Source organism: Peromyscus maniculatus, chromosome X (assembly GCF_049852395.1).
Source record: "Peromyscus maniculatus bairdii isolate BWxNUB_F1_BW_parent chromosome X, HU_Pman_BW_mat_3.1, whole genome shotgun sequence".
In the NCBI taxonomy this organism is placed as follows: Eukaryota; Metazoa; Chordata; class Mammalia; order Rodentia; family Cricetidae; genus Peromyscus; species Peromyscus maniculatus.
Window position 1 is genome coordinate 135,715,756 of NC_134875.1, and position 17,714 is coordinate 135,733,469.

General features: G+C 42.2%; 1 protein-coding gene across 1 annotated transcript in view; it reads right to left on the reverse strand.

Moving 5' to 3' along the window:
* Nucleotides 1–13,646: 13,646 nt before the first annotated feature.
* The window catches only part of Dgkk (diacylglycerol kinase kappa), a 128,147-nt gene continuing 124,079 nt past the window's right edge, over nt 13,647–17,714 (reverse strand). The window contains exon 28 of the mRNA XM_006995409.4: nt 13,647–17,607. Within this exon, the coding sequence (XP_006995471.1) occupies nt 17,516–17,607 (92 nt within the window). The 3' untranslated portion in view covers nt 13,647–17,515. The remainder of the gene's footprint in view (nt 17,608–17,714) is intronic.

Here is a 17,714-nt window from a genome sequence, read left to right on the forward strand (position 1 = left end):
TATATGATAACCTACCTACAATCCATAGACCCAGAGAGGTCAGGTTTAGAGAAAGGGACTAGGGGGCATATGGATCTCCCCCAGAAGGGGAAATAGAATGGATTTTATGGGAGGATCAGTTGGGGAGGGGGAAGATAAAATTGAGAGAGGGAATGTGGGGGGAAACAGTTGGATTTGAGGGGCAGTTGAGGGATGGTGTGGAAACCTAGTGCAGTGGAAACTTCCTGAAATATATGAAGACAATCCTAATAAGATCTTCTAATGATGGGGGAGACAGTTCCAACTGCCATCTCATCACCAAATGACGTTTCTAGTACCAAGAGTGGGTTGCATTCAATTGTGTTGTTCCTCAAAGGACTCTAATGGAAATCCCCAAACAACCCAGGCTATTGTCATGACAATGGGTTGCCCTCCACAAATTGACAGTGGGTCCTCATTACTGTGGACAACACCCACACAACTTGCTGAACATGAACAAGTCAAGCAGGTGCCTACATGGAGACTTCACCCCTATGTTCTAGTGTCTTTGGTGGGAGAAGGTACTCTGCAGGCTGCCAAAAGAGAAATGTAAACATCAACCCAGCCACAAGCCTTTAACCTACAACATGTCCTGCCTGCAAAATATGCTAGGTCAATGGTGGCACAAAACTCTTGGGATAGCCAACCAATATCTGATTTGACTTAAGGCCCACTCTATGAGATGGAACCCATACCTAACACTGCTTGAGTGACCAAGAACCAGAGACTAGAAGCCCAGAGACGTAGGTTAAAACCAAACACGACTGGCCTAAAAAACATCAATAAAATAACTCCTACTGATATTCTACTATACTCATAGATTCATCATCATAGAAGCTTCCTCCTGTAGCAAATGAGAGCAGATGCAGAGACCCACAGCCACAGCCAGACATTTTACACACACACACACACACACACACACACACACACACACACACACACAGGTATTGGGATACATAGCTCTCAATGGGATTCCTCCATCAAATCCCCCCCTCAGAGCTCAGGGAACCCAATGGAGGAGGAGGAGGAGGCAGAAAGAGTGTGAGAGCCAGAGGGGATAGAAGACACCAGGATAACAAGGCCCTCTGGATCAACTGAGCAAAGCCCATTTGAACTCACAGAGACTGAAGCAGCAAGCACAGGGCCTACATGGGTCTGTACCAGGTCCTCAGGATATATACTGTAGCTTTCAGCTTAGTATTATTATGGGACTCATGACTGTGAGAATGAGTGGATCTCTGATTCTTGTGCCTTACCTTGGGGCTCTCTTCCTTCTGTTGGTTTGCCTTGTCCATCATTGACATGATAGTTTTTGTTTTATATTTTATTTTGTTGTACTTTGTCATCTCTTAGAAGCCTGTTCTTTTCTAAAGAGACAGGGAGTAGATCCAGATGGGAGGGAAGGTGGAGAGGAATTGAAAGGAATAGAGGAATGAGGAAACTGTGATCAGGATATACTGTATGAGAAAATCTATTTTCAGTAAAAGGAAAAAGAGAAACTCCGATAAAGCTCCAAGAGCCAGAAGTCTCATGCACAGGACCTGCACCACTCACAGAGGCAAAGGCCATAAAGACCAGAGGTCTCAGGTAGAATGGTGCCTATTTAGCCTATATAGTGAGCTTGGCATGTACTTCTGAAAGAACAGGTCCCAAGAGTAGACATGGATGATAAGAAAGTCAAAAGAGCCCAGAAAGAGGATGTGAAGCCACCCCAGATGGGTGTTGGGACCCCAGATGCTCTCTTGTTTCAGCACCAAATGTTAGCTTTCTGAGACAATGTAAAGAGACAGAAGGCAGAAAAGAGACAGGTTTCTGATTTCAACAGACAGGACTGTTTATTTGAAACAGAGAAGGGGACAGACACTTTCCTGTGGGAAAAGGAATACCTGTAAGGGGAAAAAGCTGGGTGCAACCCTTTATAGGGCCAGGTGAGGGACTTGAGAATGGGGAAGTTGTTGCAGCCATGTGGACTATATGCAGTTCTGTAGTTTCTCTTTCCTGGAATTGCATGCTCCCATCAAAACAGATTATCTTGGAAGATAAATTATGTCTGCAAACATTCCTTTCTGAGCTGACCAAGCAAGGTCATCTATAATCTTGTAGAAATCTTGTGAATCCTGTTTTACAACTAAGCACTCTATCATTATGATTTTCATTTTTAGCATTTCAGTTTGGATTTTCATTAGTGTTTTTCTTTGTTGAATTCCTCTTTCACATCTCTCATCACCTTTCTTATTTCATTCAGCTATGATTGTGTTCTCTACCAAGAGCTGATTTTCTTTTATTCCTTTGAACATACTTATAATGATTTGTGAGAGCTAAAGTTTTGGTTTAAGTTTAAATTCCTGTGCTTAAAAGATCTCTAAAACAAAAATGCCTCTAACCTCTAAGCCCCACTTGCCTAACGACAGGTAATGTCCTGGGATACTAGGGGCTGTTGTTCAGGTAAGATAACAAGCCACATGTTTTCACTTTTGTAAACAAGGTTCGTTGCCCCAACTGCACAAGATGTGCTTGATCGCACACAGGCAGGAGGTAGGAAGGTGGGAAGTACAAAGCCTAATGGGGCCGGGCGGTGGTGGCGGCGCACGCCTTTAATCCCAGCACTCCGGAGGCAGAGGCAGGCGGATCTCTGTGAGTTCGAGGCCAGCCTGGGCTACCAAGTGAGCTCCAGGAAAGGCGCAAAGCTATGCAGAGAAACCCTGTCTCGAAAAAAAAAAGCCTAATGGGTTTTGCCTTTATAAGCACCTGACTGACATAATTCTCAGCTATTCTCTGGGAATCCCTGGTATGGAACTGACCAATGTCTGTCATCCTGGTCAGTGTTTAATAAAGTTTGATTCAAATTTGACTCAAAAATTGTGGTACTGGTTTTATTCTCACCCCTTGGGATTAACATTCTTTTGAATTCTTTTACTAGGATTTCATCTGACCATCAATCACAATATACCATTACTGTAGGATTAGTAAGTTTCAGAGGAGTTATGTTGCCTTGACTTTTTCATTTTTCTTATATTAATACATTGGGATTTATGCTTCTTGTGCTATTTGCTTGTTTTTTTTTAAACCAGGTCTGTGTGTATCTATGTGTGTGTGTGTGTGTGTGTGTGTGTGTGTGTGTGTGTGTGTGTGTGTGTTTGTGTGTGTTTCACTTGAAGTATTTGCAATGTTCAAATGGGACTTGGGTATTGTTTTTACCTAAGTCTCTATCATAGTCTCTATCTATTTATCTAAGTCTCTCTCTGTCTTATTCTATTTTATCAATACTCAGGAGCCAGATGCTAGGGTGAAAACATGCTATTGCAGAGAGGCAGAGAAAGCACCCAGCTGCTTCCTCTTCTGCTGTCACCCCATACCTTCCAATTCCTATGCCTTCACAAACAAAACTCCTCAAACTGCATGTTCCTCCCTTCTACTGTGTGTCTCTAACCCCTCGCCATCCTCCTGACTTCCTCCTACTCTCTATGGCTTTTTCTTGTCGACTGGTTGATTTTATTTAATCCTGTTTACAATATTCAAACAGAAAGCTCTTGCACTAAAGATCTGTGCTAGGGCTGAGCCATACCACAGATAGAAACAGGGTTTTCCAGTAAATAACACAATCTCAGGGTTCATAGTGTGATCAAGTATCCTACAACCCTTGGATATGGTGAAGTTGAATGTGTAGTGTGTAGTTTGGAAAATGGTTCCTTAGACATAGAACTCAGGGTGCCTGATATAAACTAAATATTATTCCCTGATTAGGATATTGTCTACTTGAGAAACCAGAACTGCTTCATATTACCACTATGCAGATATTGTACTAGCCAAATAATACAGTGGCCCCTTTGAATTCAATAACCGTTGGAGTATAAATAATGAACTATAGTACGTAGCAAACTCATGTTTTAGTTAATAGTATTAGAAAGTAAGTAGTGTGGGTAAGTATTATGCATTAGTTAGTTTTTCTGTTGCTATGTTAAACACCATGACCAAAAGCAACTTAGAGAAGAAAGAACAGGAGTGAAAGCATAGCAGCAAATTGTAGGTGGCAGGAGCATTGGAAGCAGAGTGATCACATCTTCATCCATACAAAGAAAGCAGAGAGAGAAAACTCATATTGGGATGAAGCTATGCACTCTCAAAACTTGCTTCCTCTAGCAAGGCTATACCATGTCCCCAAGCAATGCCACCATCGGGGGATCAAGGGTTCAAATACCTGAGCCTGAGAGAGGCATTCTCAGTCAAACAATCATATTCGGTTTACTGGCCCCCATAGGCTCATGACCATATCATAATACAAAATACATTTAGTCTACCGTAAGAGTCCTTATACTCTTTCACAGTCTCAACACTGTTTAAAAGTCTAAAGTGCTAGGGCAATGGTGGCACAAAGCTTGTGGGAGTAACCAACCAAGTCCTGATTTGACTTAAGGCCCACTCCATGAGATGGAACCCGTACTTGACACTGCTTGGGTGACAAAGAACCAGAGACTAGATAGCCCAGGGACCTAGGGTTAAAACAAATACTACTGGCCTAAAACAAACACACACACACACACACACACACACACACACACACACACACACACACACACACAAAAGTGATAAAATGACTCTGTTGGGTCCCAAAGAAACCTGACTAATCTCACTCAGTACCTGTTGTCCCTCTTAACATTTCTCACCCAAACCCTACCCTAAACCTCTTCACTCCAGAGTCTAGGCTTTGTTCCTCTTCCCCGAGCTTCTAATTCCTATATAACTCTGCCATTTTGGCTGTGTGCTCTCTTGATTCCCATGTGTTCTATTGGTCCTCTTGGCCTATTCATCCCTCTTTCTTCCCAACCTCTCAGTCTCTTCCTCTCTCTCCCTCTTTTCTATTCTGCTGACCAAGTTCAGCATGGACTCTTCCAGATGCCTCTGACTGTTCTCTCCCTCATATCTAAAATAAAACTCTTCTCCTCGACCATACCCAGGAATGGGCATATCTTCATTTTCATTCATCTGGTGCTGAAACCCAGGAGTAGCGTATAAGGGCTTCCTTCCAAGGGTCTCAGCCTCCCTGAACCAAAGCTGATTTGACTCTCCTAAGGTCTGTATGGATCATTGGTCTCTGTCATACACTGTATTTTACTGCAAATTCTAGAGTCCACCTCTTCAGCCACTTCCTCCCCTCACCTGCTCCAACCATCTGTCTCTACTCGACTACTGGGTATCTTCTCTCTGGCTCCTGGAGTGTCCTACACCCTCCAGAGCCCCACTGCATGGGCAATTATCCACTAAGATGCTGCCCCCTCTGCTTCATTTCTTCTCAATGTCTCTTATCTCTATTTTTTTTTTAAAATTTCCACTCTTTAAAATCTTTTATCTCAAACAGATCAAGCCAATCGACTGTCTCGCCTATTCAGAGGACCTGATCCAGTTGGGGGCCCCTCAGCCTTTGGTTCATAGTTCATGTGTTTCCATTCGTTTCGTTATTTGTCCCTGTGCTTTATCCAACCTTGGTTTCAACAATTCTCGCTCATATAAACCCTCCTCTTTCTTGCTAATTAGACTCCCAGCGCTCCACCTGGGGCCTAGCCATGGATGTCTGCATCCAGATTCCTCAGTCCTTGGATGGGGTTTCTGGCCCAACTATTAGGGTGTTTGGCCATCCCACCACCAGAGTAGGTCAGTCCTGGCTGTCTCTCGACCATTGCCAGCAGTCTTTTGTGGGGGTATCTTTGTGGATTTCTGTGGAATCTAGGCAGTGGTACCAAGTCCTGGGCTCGTTGCATGAGTTAGCTGTTTGAAACCTGGGACTTATGCAAGGACGCTTGGCTCAATCTGGGAGGAGGGGACTGGACCTGCCTGGACTGAGTCTATCAGGTCGATCCCAGTCCTTGGGGGAGACCTTGATCTGGAGGAGGTGGGAATGGGGGGTGGGCTGGGGGGAAGGGGAGGGGGGCAGGAAGGGAGAGAACAAGGGAATCTGTGGCTATTATGTAGAACTGAATAGTATTGTAAAATAAAAATAAGGAAAAAATCTTTTATCTCTACAATTTCTCCGTGCTCTACTCTCAAGACATCTTTTAAGACTATTGTGTAAATACTCTTTATCTCAGGATTTGTAAGTTCATTGGGTGTGGTTAAAGAATCTGTAAAATGTGTAACAAAAATTAGCTTAAAATTTGTAACAAAAGGTTGAAACTTAATTTGCTATATGTTATTCAATTCTTATTTAGAAAAGTCGATCTACTTACTGTATATATAACTTGAACTCAACTCTTGTTTAGGAAAATAGATGTTTTTAAATAGCAACCATGTGACTTGCCTCCATCTTGGCTGATGATCTCATCAGGGTGGAAGCAACTATGTGGCCGGAAGCTATATTTACTAAGGTTAAAAAAGAGAACATAAAATATAACTTCACTACCATCTTTAGTAAGATGACCACAGGGCATAAATCAATTAAGGTAACAATCTAACAATCATAAAACTTCTTTATCATTATATCTCCTTTTTAGACTAAGGAGACAACTGGTGGGCTCAAATATTTTGAAATAGGATGGATTTTTGCGTGATGAAAAATTCCTAATGTTATAAAGATATACTGAGATTGACAGAAACTGACTCAGAGGAGTATGTCTAACTACTTATGTCTCTGCTAACTGCTCAAAATCAGGCTACTAGAAAAAATTCAAATAAGGAACAACATAAGATATTTTCAATAAATAAATTTTATAAATTTCTAAGGTCTGCTTGGGTTAACAATAACTGACTTGAAGATGTATGTCCAGCCTCTTTGTCTTTGCTAACTTTATTAAGGTTTAGCTATTTGGATAAATCAAATGTGGTAGTTTCAATGAAATCAGCCCTCATAATCTCGTGGAGTGGCACTATTAGGAGGTGTGGCTTTGTTGGAGTGGGTATGGTCTTGTTGGAGGAAGTGTGCCACTGTGAGGGTGGGCTTTGAGATTTCCTATGTTCAGGATACCACCTAGTGTCTCAGTCAACTTCTTGTTGCCTGCAAGATGTAGGACTCTCAGCTACTACTCCAGCACCATAGCTACCTGCGTGCTGCCATGCTCCCTGTCATTATGATAATGGACCATATATCAGAAACAGTAAGCAAGCCACTTTAATTAAGTATTTTCTTTTATAAGAGTTGCTGTGGTCATGGTGTCTTTTCACAGCAATAGAAACCCTAAGACACTGATTCTTATAAGAAACTGATATTCTGTAATGGTTCATTATGAAAGGATCAAAAAGTCTCTCTTTGGACAGTATTTATAGTTTTGTAAATTTCCCAGTCTTGCTATGGACTTTATTTATGGTTTAAAGTTTTATTTTGATGCTAAAGGACTTCCAATTAAACCTTCACCTCTAAATTTTAAGGCTCAAGCTTAACAGGGATAAAATTATAAATTCATAATCTAAATGCTACTGACTTGTTAATTGTTAAAGATAATTAAGACATGAAAGTTTGAAAGTTACTGGTCAGTCATATTATAAATGACCAAATTTTTAATGTGCTCAGAATTCCAAATGTAGTTCATTTATAGGGACAAGCTCTATTTAGTGTCTTTGGTAAAGTTTCTGTTGCTGTGAAGAAACACCATGACCATGGCAACTCTTAGAAAGAAAAGCATTTAACTGGGACTTGCTTACAGTTCAGAGGTTCAGTCCATTATCATCATGATGCAGCACTGGCAGCATGCAGGCAGACATGGTGCTGGAGCTGAGAGTTCTACATCTTGCAACAGACAACACAAAGTGATCTGCCTCACTGAGTGTGGCTTGAGCGTATATGAGACCTCAAAACTTGCTCCCACAGTGACACACTTCCTCCAACAAGGCCACACCTCCTAATAGTGCCACTCCCTATGTACCTGCAGGGTCCATTTTCTTTTCAACCATCACATTTAGCATCCTGTATATGTCTTCAAGGTTAAGACTAAAGCAAGTAACTAAAAACAAGTAATGTTTGTTTGTCTCAGGAATACTTAATAGATAATAGTTCTCAAACTCTTCAGAGATCTGATGAATATGGCATTTAAAGCATTTAATGAGAAAACTTCCTGGAATAGACAGAAATGCCAGCCTAAGGTCTCCAAAGAAGATGATGGGGCACAGACAACTTCACCTGGATTTGGTGATGCTAACTGCTGGGCAAAGAACTGCCCCATGCTTCACCTGCTGCCAGAACCCTGGCCAAACTGTGGATACCACTGACTTGACTGCTCTACTCTGCCTTACCAAGGTATATAAGTTTCCCCAAATTCCTCCACCAGAGGAAAATCTCTCAAACCTTCTTTGCCTGCCAGCTGAAGGCCAATGCTGTCCTATGCAGCAGCTGAAGATGTAATGCTGTTTTGTGTGACTGTGTGACAGCCAAAGATTTATGACCTCTACCCCCAGCCCCCATGAAGCCATTGAGTCCACAGGAACCATCCAGGTAGCAGTAAGTCTCTGTCATTTTAATTGATACATAGGTCATTTGGTTTATACTTCCTGCTATAATTAATCCTTCTCAGAACTCTGAAGGTATTGATGACTAACTGTAGTTTTGTCAGTTTGGCTGCAGCAGGCACCTAGCTCCTAACCCCAAGGCTATAGCTGCTTGGTCAATTCGTTTCATATGTAAAAATCAGGCCTCATTTTAAAGCTCCTGGGTCTCCGGCTGAGAAAGGCAGACGCTGTTTACCTTGCTAGCAGACTTCATACTGAAAGAGATAAACTCACAAACCAGGTTTTAATGTAACTTTTTACTGTCCCTTTATTTAAAGCAACTTGCTTTGCAATGACTGCTCTCAATAATCAACCACTTGTGTCTTTGTAAATGACAGGATGGAAAGAAAAGGTTTGAAATGGAGCTTTACTTAATTATCTCCTTTCTATCATATATATTACCCCAATCTATTATCTACTGCTTTTTTAAATCCCAAGTTTCACATAAGGGGAACCATTAATTGAATTATTTCCTCTATTTTTCCATCTCTGTTCTTCAGAGCTGCTAACTAAACCATTATTTATCTTTTTTTTTGTTGTTGCAAATGTTTATAGTTCATTTTATGCTTAATTATTACTTCAAAATTAGGATAGCTTTTGTAATTGGATCTTGTTATTTTGGACCTTATTAAAAAACACAGCCATTCCTTTATCAAAGACTATCTTTCATATTTTGATGACTCTAGTCACTAATTTTCTGTGTAAGCCCACGGAACAGTTATATTAAGATATATTTGAAATATCCTGTAATACATCTATATAAAGTGTGGGTATGTGATTTCTGGTGTAGTCACATACTTGTGCACCCATTATCACTATGTAATTCTGAAACATTTTTATCACCCTCCAAAGAAACTCAAAATTGATTAGCAGTCAGTCTTCATCTCCCACTCCCACTTTCAGTGAGCTTTAGGTAATCAATTTACTTTCTGTCTCTGTCTGGAAGTTTTCCTGTCTGGAAATTTCATATAAATTGAATCATACAATGTGTGGCCTTTTGCATCTAGTTTTTTTTTTTTTTTTTTACTGAGCATGATATTGTCAAAGTTCAACTGTGTTGTAGCACATATTAGTACATTTCCTCTTATTATCAAATATTCCATGGTATGAATATATCACATTTTGTTTATTTTTCATTCATTGTTGGATACTGGGTTGTTTGTACTTTTAGGCTATCATAAATTTAATTTTGAACTTATAATTCTGCGAGAGATTACTAAGTATCTCCTATCTTTTGTCTTCTGCTGAATTCAATAAGACCTAGAAAGAACACATGATGTAGCTAGCTATCAGAGGATCTCAAAGTTGACAACATCCAGCCTATTAAAGAAGAATCAGAATTTGAATAAGCAACAAACTAGTTACGGCATTCCTATATTTTTGATTCATGAGTTCTCTGATCTGAAATTAATCCAGTTAGGAAACAGAAAGTGAGCACTATGTTACAGACAAATACTTCCAGTAGAAATCTAGTTCTGGCTTGAGAGTTGATAGAGATAATTCCTCAAGATTAGAAGAAGAGGGGGAAACCAGGTTATTCTCTTCTATATCCCACCCTCTAGATAATCATTCATTGGCAACAACAGCAGTAGCAGTAGAATCCTTTAGGAGTGAATACTCTCAGGGATAGACTCCATAATTTTATTTGATTAACCTGCTGCCACAACAGAGGAGAGCCACATACCATTGCTTTTAAATCTCTCTGCTCTTCCACCACTCATCTTTTTTATATTTAAAAGTTTTTTTTCATTTCACACACCAACCACAGTTCCCCCTCCCTCCCCTCCTCTCACTCACCCCCACCTTCCCCTCTCCAACCCTCATCCACTCCTCAGAGAGGGTAAGGCCTCCCATGGGGAATCAACAAAGCATGGCATAGGGCATATCAAGTTGAGGCAGGAACCAGCCCCTCCCCCCTGCATCAAGGTTAAGGGAGGCATCCCTCCATAAAGAATAGGCTCCAAAAAGGCAGCTAGCTCATGTATCAGGGATAAATCCTGGTCCCACTGCCAGTGGCCCCACAAACTGCCCAAGCCACACAACTGTCACCCACATTCAAAAGGCCTAGTTCAGTCCCATGCAGGTTCCCCAACTGTCAGCCCAGAGTCACTGAGCTCCAACTAGCTCAAGTCAACTGTCTCTGTGGGTTTCCCCATCATGATCTTGACCCCTTTGCTCATACAATCCCTCCTCCCTCTCTTCGACTAGACTCTGGAAACTCTACCCATTGCTTAGCTGTCAATCACTCATCTTAAGAGCTGGCAAAACTGCACAAGTAAGTAGTTTCCAATTAGACAGCTGTTTCCTGAGCCTTAGGTATAGAGGTTGTGTTGTAAATGTTTCAATTAGGGCACATGGTAGTCCGTTCTCTGAATTTTGACCCATTGTGGCTTTCTATAATGGTCTCTGTCTGCTTCAAAGACAAGCTTCTTTGATGAGAGCTGAGAACTGTACTTTTCTGTATGTATAAGGGTATACATTTAGACTGTAGTTAGGAATTATACTGGTTTAGGTTATATTCTAGGGTCCATGGCCATGAGTAGTGGCCTAGGTTAATAATATCAGGCATGAATTCCCTTCTGTTGAATAGTTATTAAGTACAATTAGCCCTCATTGTACATTATGGTGGTTTGAATGAGCATGGCCCCCATAGGCTCATATATTGAATGCTTGGTTCCCAGTTGGTGTTGGGAAGGATTAGGAGGTGTGTCTTTGTTGGAGGAGGTGTGTCACTGAGCGTGGGCTTTGAGATTTCAAAAGCCCAAGCTAGGCACAGTGTCTCTCTTTGCCTGCTGATCGGGATGTGAAGGTCTGAGCTACTTCTCCAGTGCCATGCCTATTTCCTACTATGATCATGGGCTAATCCTCTGAACTATAAGAATTCCCCATTTAAATGCTTTCTTTTATAATAGTTGCCTTAGTCATGGTGTCCCTTCACAGCAATACAACAGAAGCTAAGGTACACCTTTAGGGATAGTTTGCTGTGCAGGCCATTGCTGGGGGTCATAGGCATTACAGTTGTGGAGGAGCATTAACTGCAGTTTGCATATTACTTTCTGGTATTATAAAAGCTAGTCCTCAAGGAAGAGGGTTTCAGGTCAAACTAGCTTGCATCCTGAGTCCTGTGTCTGAAGTGCATGGTATTTTTAGCAATAAGGACTTAAATTCGACTACTGGGAGGTAAGCAAAGGCAAGAGCAATAGCCAAAATTGTTTGCTCTTGGACATCCCTGACCAAAAACTTAAAAGGAAGTTCCTTGTGCCTGGCACTTGGCTTTTTGTCACATAGTTTATGGCTCTTGGGGAGAACATTATCATCCCAAGTGGCTTACCTTTATTTAAACTCTGTATGTATACCCACACATTCCTATGTTGTATGTAATTTTAGCTAAACACAAATATAACTCTCTATTGCTATTTTAGACATCCATAGTGTTGTTTATCCCCCTTTCCCCTTTTCCTGCCATATTATCTCCCTCTGTCATCCCCAATTAAACCCCACACCCATTCTGTCCATTTTCCTCTATATATCACCTGTATGCTTCATCCCACTCTCTAGAGCTCTTTCCCCTACCCATAATTCCTTTTTACTTTCATGGTTTATGTGGTTACTCCAGTTTATATTCTTGCTAAAGACTTGGAGCTAGGAATCACACATGAAAAAGACAAATGCAGTATTTGTCTTTCTGGGGCGTGGTTGCCTCCCTCCTAATTTATTCCAGTTTCACCTATTTACCTGGAAAGTTCATGATTTCATTTTTCTTTATGGCTGGATAGTATTCCATTGTGTATATGTACCACATTTTCCATATCTATTCATCACTTGAGGGACATTCAGCCTGTTTCCATTTCCTAGCTATTGTGAATAGCGCAGCTATGAGCATGGCTGAACAAGTAACTGTGGAGTAGGATGTCAGATCCTTTGGGCATAGGCCAAGGAGTGGAATAGCTTAGTCATATGGTACATCTACATTTAGCTTTTGAAGAGTTCTCCACAGTGATTTCAGAGTGCCTTGACTAGTTTTCTATCCTACCAACAGTGAATAAGGGTTCCTGCCCCTCATCCTTGCCAACATTTGTTGTCAGTTGCTTTGTTGATCTTGGCTATTCTGACTGGAATGAGATGTCCAATCCTGATAGTGTTTCAATAGCCTGGTGTATGCAAAACAAGTCTTAATATGGATCACAGGGCCTAGCCTGCTATGTCCTCCACAGCAGAACTGTTTATCTACCTTCCCCCAAAGCCCAGGAATATAGTTTTCATAAGGATAGTCTGAAATGTGGTCCTGACTGTCACAAATGCATTGTCTCCAAATAAGAAATAATTTTCAGTATTTGGCAAGTTAAGGATTTATGACTTGAATTCTTACTCTTATAGAACTTTATGTGGCATCCTGGTCTGCTATATCCCTAGTTGCCTGTGCAGCAAATGTAATTAACATCTGGATTCCTAATGTGACTGCATGTATGTGGCAGAAATTAAAGCATTTTCTTTTTTATAATAGTGTGTGTGTGTGTGTGTGTGTGTGTGTGTGTGTGTGTGTGTGTGTGTTTACATGCCATAGCACATGTCTGTTGTCAGAGGACAACCTATAAGTGTGATGTGTGTTAGGGACTGAACTCAGGTCATCAGGCTTGGCAGCAAGCACCTTTATCTGTTGTACCATCTCAATGGCCCTAAACCATTTCCAGTGGTGTGGCTAACTAATGTTGGACCTGAACAGAGCCCTTCCAACCTCAAACTCGTTTGGAAGGGAGAGGAGCTTTTATTGTTTGTGTTAGGAGAGCATATTGCATTTTACAATGTTTTCAAGATGTCTTCTACTTCTTTTTAGCAGCCTGGGGTATACTCCTTCATCCTACTCTATCTACCCCTCCACCAACCATCTGGTTTTACTGAGATTTGTCTGTATACTGCAGAGAACTGACTTCTAGAGCAATTACTGCGGCAGGTATTTCCCCACAGAAATGTCCTGATTTGCATTATAATCAACCTGAAGGGCCTGTCTTGGTTTGTGTTTTGCTGCCTAGTCCTTCCTTCCAGTGGTGCCTGTAGGTGGCCTATTGAGAGCTTGAAGGACCACCCCAATCCAGTAATGCTCATCAAGCCCCATGCAACTGCTCCTCTACCCTGTTGAAAGAAATGATGAGATGTAGGTATTGGTGATATTTATCCATTTATTAAAATATTTTAAGAAGCAATCACTGTATGAATTTTGAGGACCGGTGTTCCATTTTGTGGGAAGGGCTAAGAAGAATAGGCACACTTTGTGGATCTTTTCCTTCTCCGTTTTTATTTACTGTTATTCCATCACTATTCCAGCTTCCTCCCCTGACCAGGCCCTGGCCCTGCTACTTATTTGCAGGGCCTCTGAGAAAACACAGAACATATAATAGTAAGCAACAATGTATTACAGATTAGCAAACAAATGCAACTCCACAAACCATATAGCCAATCAAGGTCCCTTATTCAGTGGAAAGGTGTGGATGGGGTCTGATTTCTCTGGTATTGGTTTCTGTCTGTTATACAACTAAAACTCTACTGTGTCCTAAGGGAAGATGATGTTGACCCCCAATTGTTTCTTCTGGTCATCTTTTAGTACATTGAAAATATCCTCTTTATTCTTCCCTTGCCCTTTTGGGTGTAATAGAGGGCCTTAATGGACAGCTGTTGGCCTCTTATACTATCAATGCCAGAAGTGGTTGGTGGCAACTTAACTCTATTTGGATTTTTCCTTCCCTGCTGTCCTTCTGGCCAAGAATTAGACAATCAATTCTACAGACAGTGCTACCAAAGATACAACCAAACCCCAAAACTTTGATTCTTAATTACTTCTGTACAGAACTGTGGTGGATACTTAGTGTCTGGTCCCACCACCTGAGCAACTGTATTACTTCAAATCGTTAACAATGAAATCCCGAAAGGAGCCCATGTTCTCAGGGCTAAGGAAACTCCAGAGAGAGAGAGAGAGAGGGAGGGAGAGAGAGAGGGATGGACAGAGGGAGAGAGGAAGAGAGGGGAGAGGGGGAGAGGGAGGGAGGGAGAGAGGGAGAGGGAGGGAGGGAGAGGGAGAGAGGGGGAGAGAGAGGGGGAGAGAGGGAGAGAGAGGGAGAGAAAGAGAGGGAGGGAGGGAGAGAGAGAGGGGGAGAGAGAGGGAGAGAGGGAGAGGGAGAGGAGAGAGAGAGAGAGAGAGAGAGAGAGAGAGAGAGAGAGAAGAGAGAAGAGAGAGAGATCCCTTCTTGCTTTGTTTCCAAAGATGTGTGAACAAGTTCTTAGCATGCCAGCTTCCCTTTGCAGAGAACCATTGGTAACTAAACAATGCAGATGGTATCTGGACCATTTTAACAAGCCACACTGGCCCCTTAGCTTATCAGTTTTGCCCCACATTCGGTTCTAGTCCCCATCCTCTAGGTGTCGTTCAATAGCATTCTGACTCAGATAGGAGGACAAGGTGGGGAATGAGTGGGACTTCAGATGGTACAACAGAGCAACAGCAGCATTACAGTACACAAAGACCTACAGCACTCCAGCAAAATAAGCAGGGATGGATTCCTATTACAGTTGACTATCATTTGCAATGAAATAATTACAAGACATAGCCCTGCTTAGTCATTACCAAGGTAAGGCTACTGTTTCTTAGGATTTCCTTCTGTTTCCTTAAATTTGCTTATTTAGAAATGATCCAGTTTTGGAAAAGACTCTTCGGAGAAAATTCAACATGGTTCCCAACTATGTGAATGTGCATGTGCAGGTATTAGTTCCTGCAGCCAAGGAGGAACAGTGGCATTGGTGGATTGGTCTGCTACCTCTTCCTTTGAAGAAAGAGTGACAAGAGGAAACCAAAGACGCTGCAACAGCACGGTCCACTTAAATACACACCCTGTCAGCAATACACATCCTGATGTTGACGTCTTAAGTGTTTTCTGCCATCTCTTCCCATTGAGTTTCTCCTCTGGTTGTAGAGCTAGGACAGTTTTGTTTGGCACAGCTATCAGACATTGGGGGCTACCCCATTGTTAAGTCTCTTTTTCTCACCCCTGAAGAGGTGGAACACAGGCAGCTGGTTTAAGTGGGTTAGGCTGGTGGAGTTCTAGAAAGTTGAGAACCAGTGATAGGAGTCTGGATTGTGCACCTCAGTGAACCAGCCGTTGGACTGAGTCAGGTAAATTGAGCACGCTAAGTTTGGCTGAGCAGTGAGAAAAGGGCAGTTTTCTGGATTTATGACCGAGGGTGGAGATGAGAGGCAGACCAGAGACATTCTCTCTGAGCATTGGACTTTCATTAGATTTGCCTGACCAAGATTGTACACTTAGAAAAACAAAAGATTCAAATTGAGATTTGGAGCAATTTAGGCCTACTATGTTTTCATGAAAAACTTGGAAGCAGAACAGCAGAGAAGCCTAAGGCTTTTAGCCTTTATTTTCCCTGATCCATGTTCCTTCTGGTCACCCTGACTGCCCCTCTTATACTCAGGGGAAAAGGGGGCAAGATATGAGATTTGAAGTTAATTTGAAGAGTGCCCCAACAGCCTGTCCAATAGCTGCAGGCCCAGGTTAAGTTTATGGGGAAGAGCACAGGCTGTGGTGGTTGGTAGGCCCTAACTTAGACATCCAAAGGGTAGAGCTCTTTCACATCTTTTGGACTGGGGAAGGGGACAATAAAGCTTGGGCAGTTGCTGATACAGAGCCAGGAGAAACAGAGCAAATGGCAGCATGCCAGCTTGGCCCTTCTGCAGGGCATTGGTGTTTTTGTTCCCTTCTGTGGCCTGGCTCAGTATTTTAAGTGGATGTCAGAATTAGCTGGGCTATAAGTAGACTCCAGCTACTTCTAAGACCCTAAAAATGCACCAAAAGATTAGGAGCTCCACCAAGAACTAGGGCAGTTGGTAGAGTTATATATGTGTGTAGGGTAATAGGGAAGGGGAGGGATTCCTGGGTTATCACAATATATTAGAGGGTCACTTAGAGGTCGAGTTGTATTTTCAGTTCTTAAAAATATATATGTATATCTATGTACATCTTTATGTCTCTGTATATAATCTATACTGCAGCACAGCGGCAAAACATTTAGTTAAAAAATCCAGCGAGAATGCAGGCAAGCACTCCATGAAGACATGCAGGCTAGGATCAAGGCAAAAGGACAAGAGCCTGTATGGTTGCCATGAGGGGTGAGTTCCAAACAGTGGGCCCACCCAGCCACGAGAGCACCACCTGGACATGTGCAAAGACATACATGGACACATGAGAAAACACAAAGAGTGTATGGGGAGAGTGGAGGAAGGAGAAGTAGAGGAGGAGAAGGGGAGAGAGGGTAAATGGGATGAGAAGGATGGCTAGTGAGGAAGAGAAGAAGAAAGGAGAGATAATGAGAGGCGAGAGGAGAGGTGAGAAAGGAGAGGAGAGAGAGGAGGGGAGGGGAGGAGAGGAGAGAGGAGAGGAGTGGAGGAGAGACTCATATCTACAAGGAAAGATTCACATGATCATTGTAACAGACAAGTGGATAAGCCTCCAGGACCTTGTTCTCATCTTGAACTAACTATATCCTTTGAAATATCAAGTTGCAATTGGCAGGGATTGGAGGAGAAACACAGCCAAGCCCAAATGCCCTGCCCCCTCTTCATCTTTCTGAGAGTCAGTTACTCATTCATTCCTTGGTGTCAACAGTTTCTCTACTAGTGAAGGAAACCCATTCCAACACTTCCTAAAGAAATGCGCTCCCATCAATTCTTATAGATCCCAGGCTATTCATAAAGAGTCTATCCCCAATAAACACTGTAGTTGCTCAAGGTACACAAAGAGAAGGAGAACTGAACAAGACAACTCGGAACAAGAATCTTTGGCCAACGAGAAAAATGTAACCCTCTAAGGAGATCTGATTAAGTCCAGGGAAATATGTTACTCTAAGGATTTGGAGGGTCTTTCTTGGTGGTGCTCAGGTTTGTTCTGATATAATTGAGTTCCATCTTTACTGAGGTTTTGAGTTTGTAGTGGAATTCTGTGTTGAGAGCTCTCCTTCCAGCTTTCAAGGACTACAGCTGAGAACTTGCAGGTGTTGGAGGGTCGTCGTCGTCGTTGTCACCTTTTTCCTCATTGCCACGGTTTCTGCGATGCCAGAACCTGCCTTCAGAGCCCCCCGCAAAAAAAGGGTATAGAAAAAATGAAGTTAGTACTTTGCCAGATGCTTCAATGTGTGAGCCTCAGAGGGGGCAGGGTAGCAGGAGACAGACT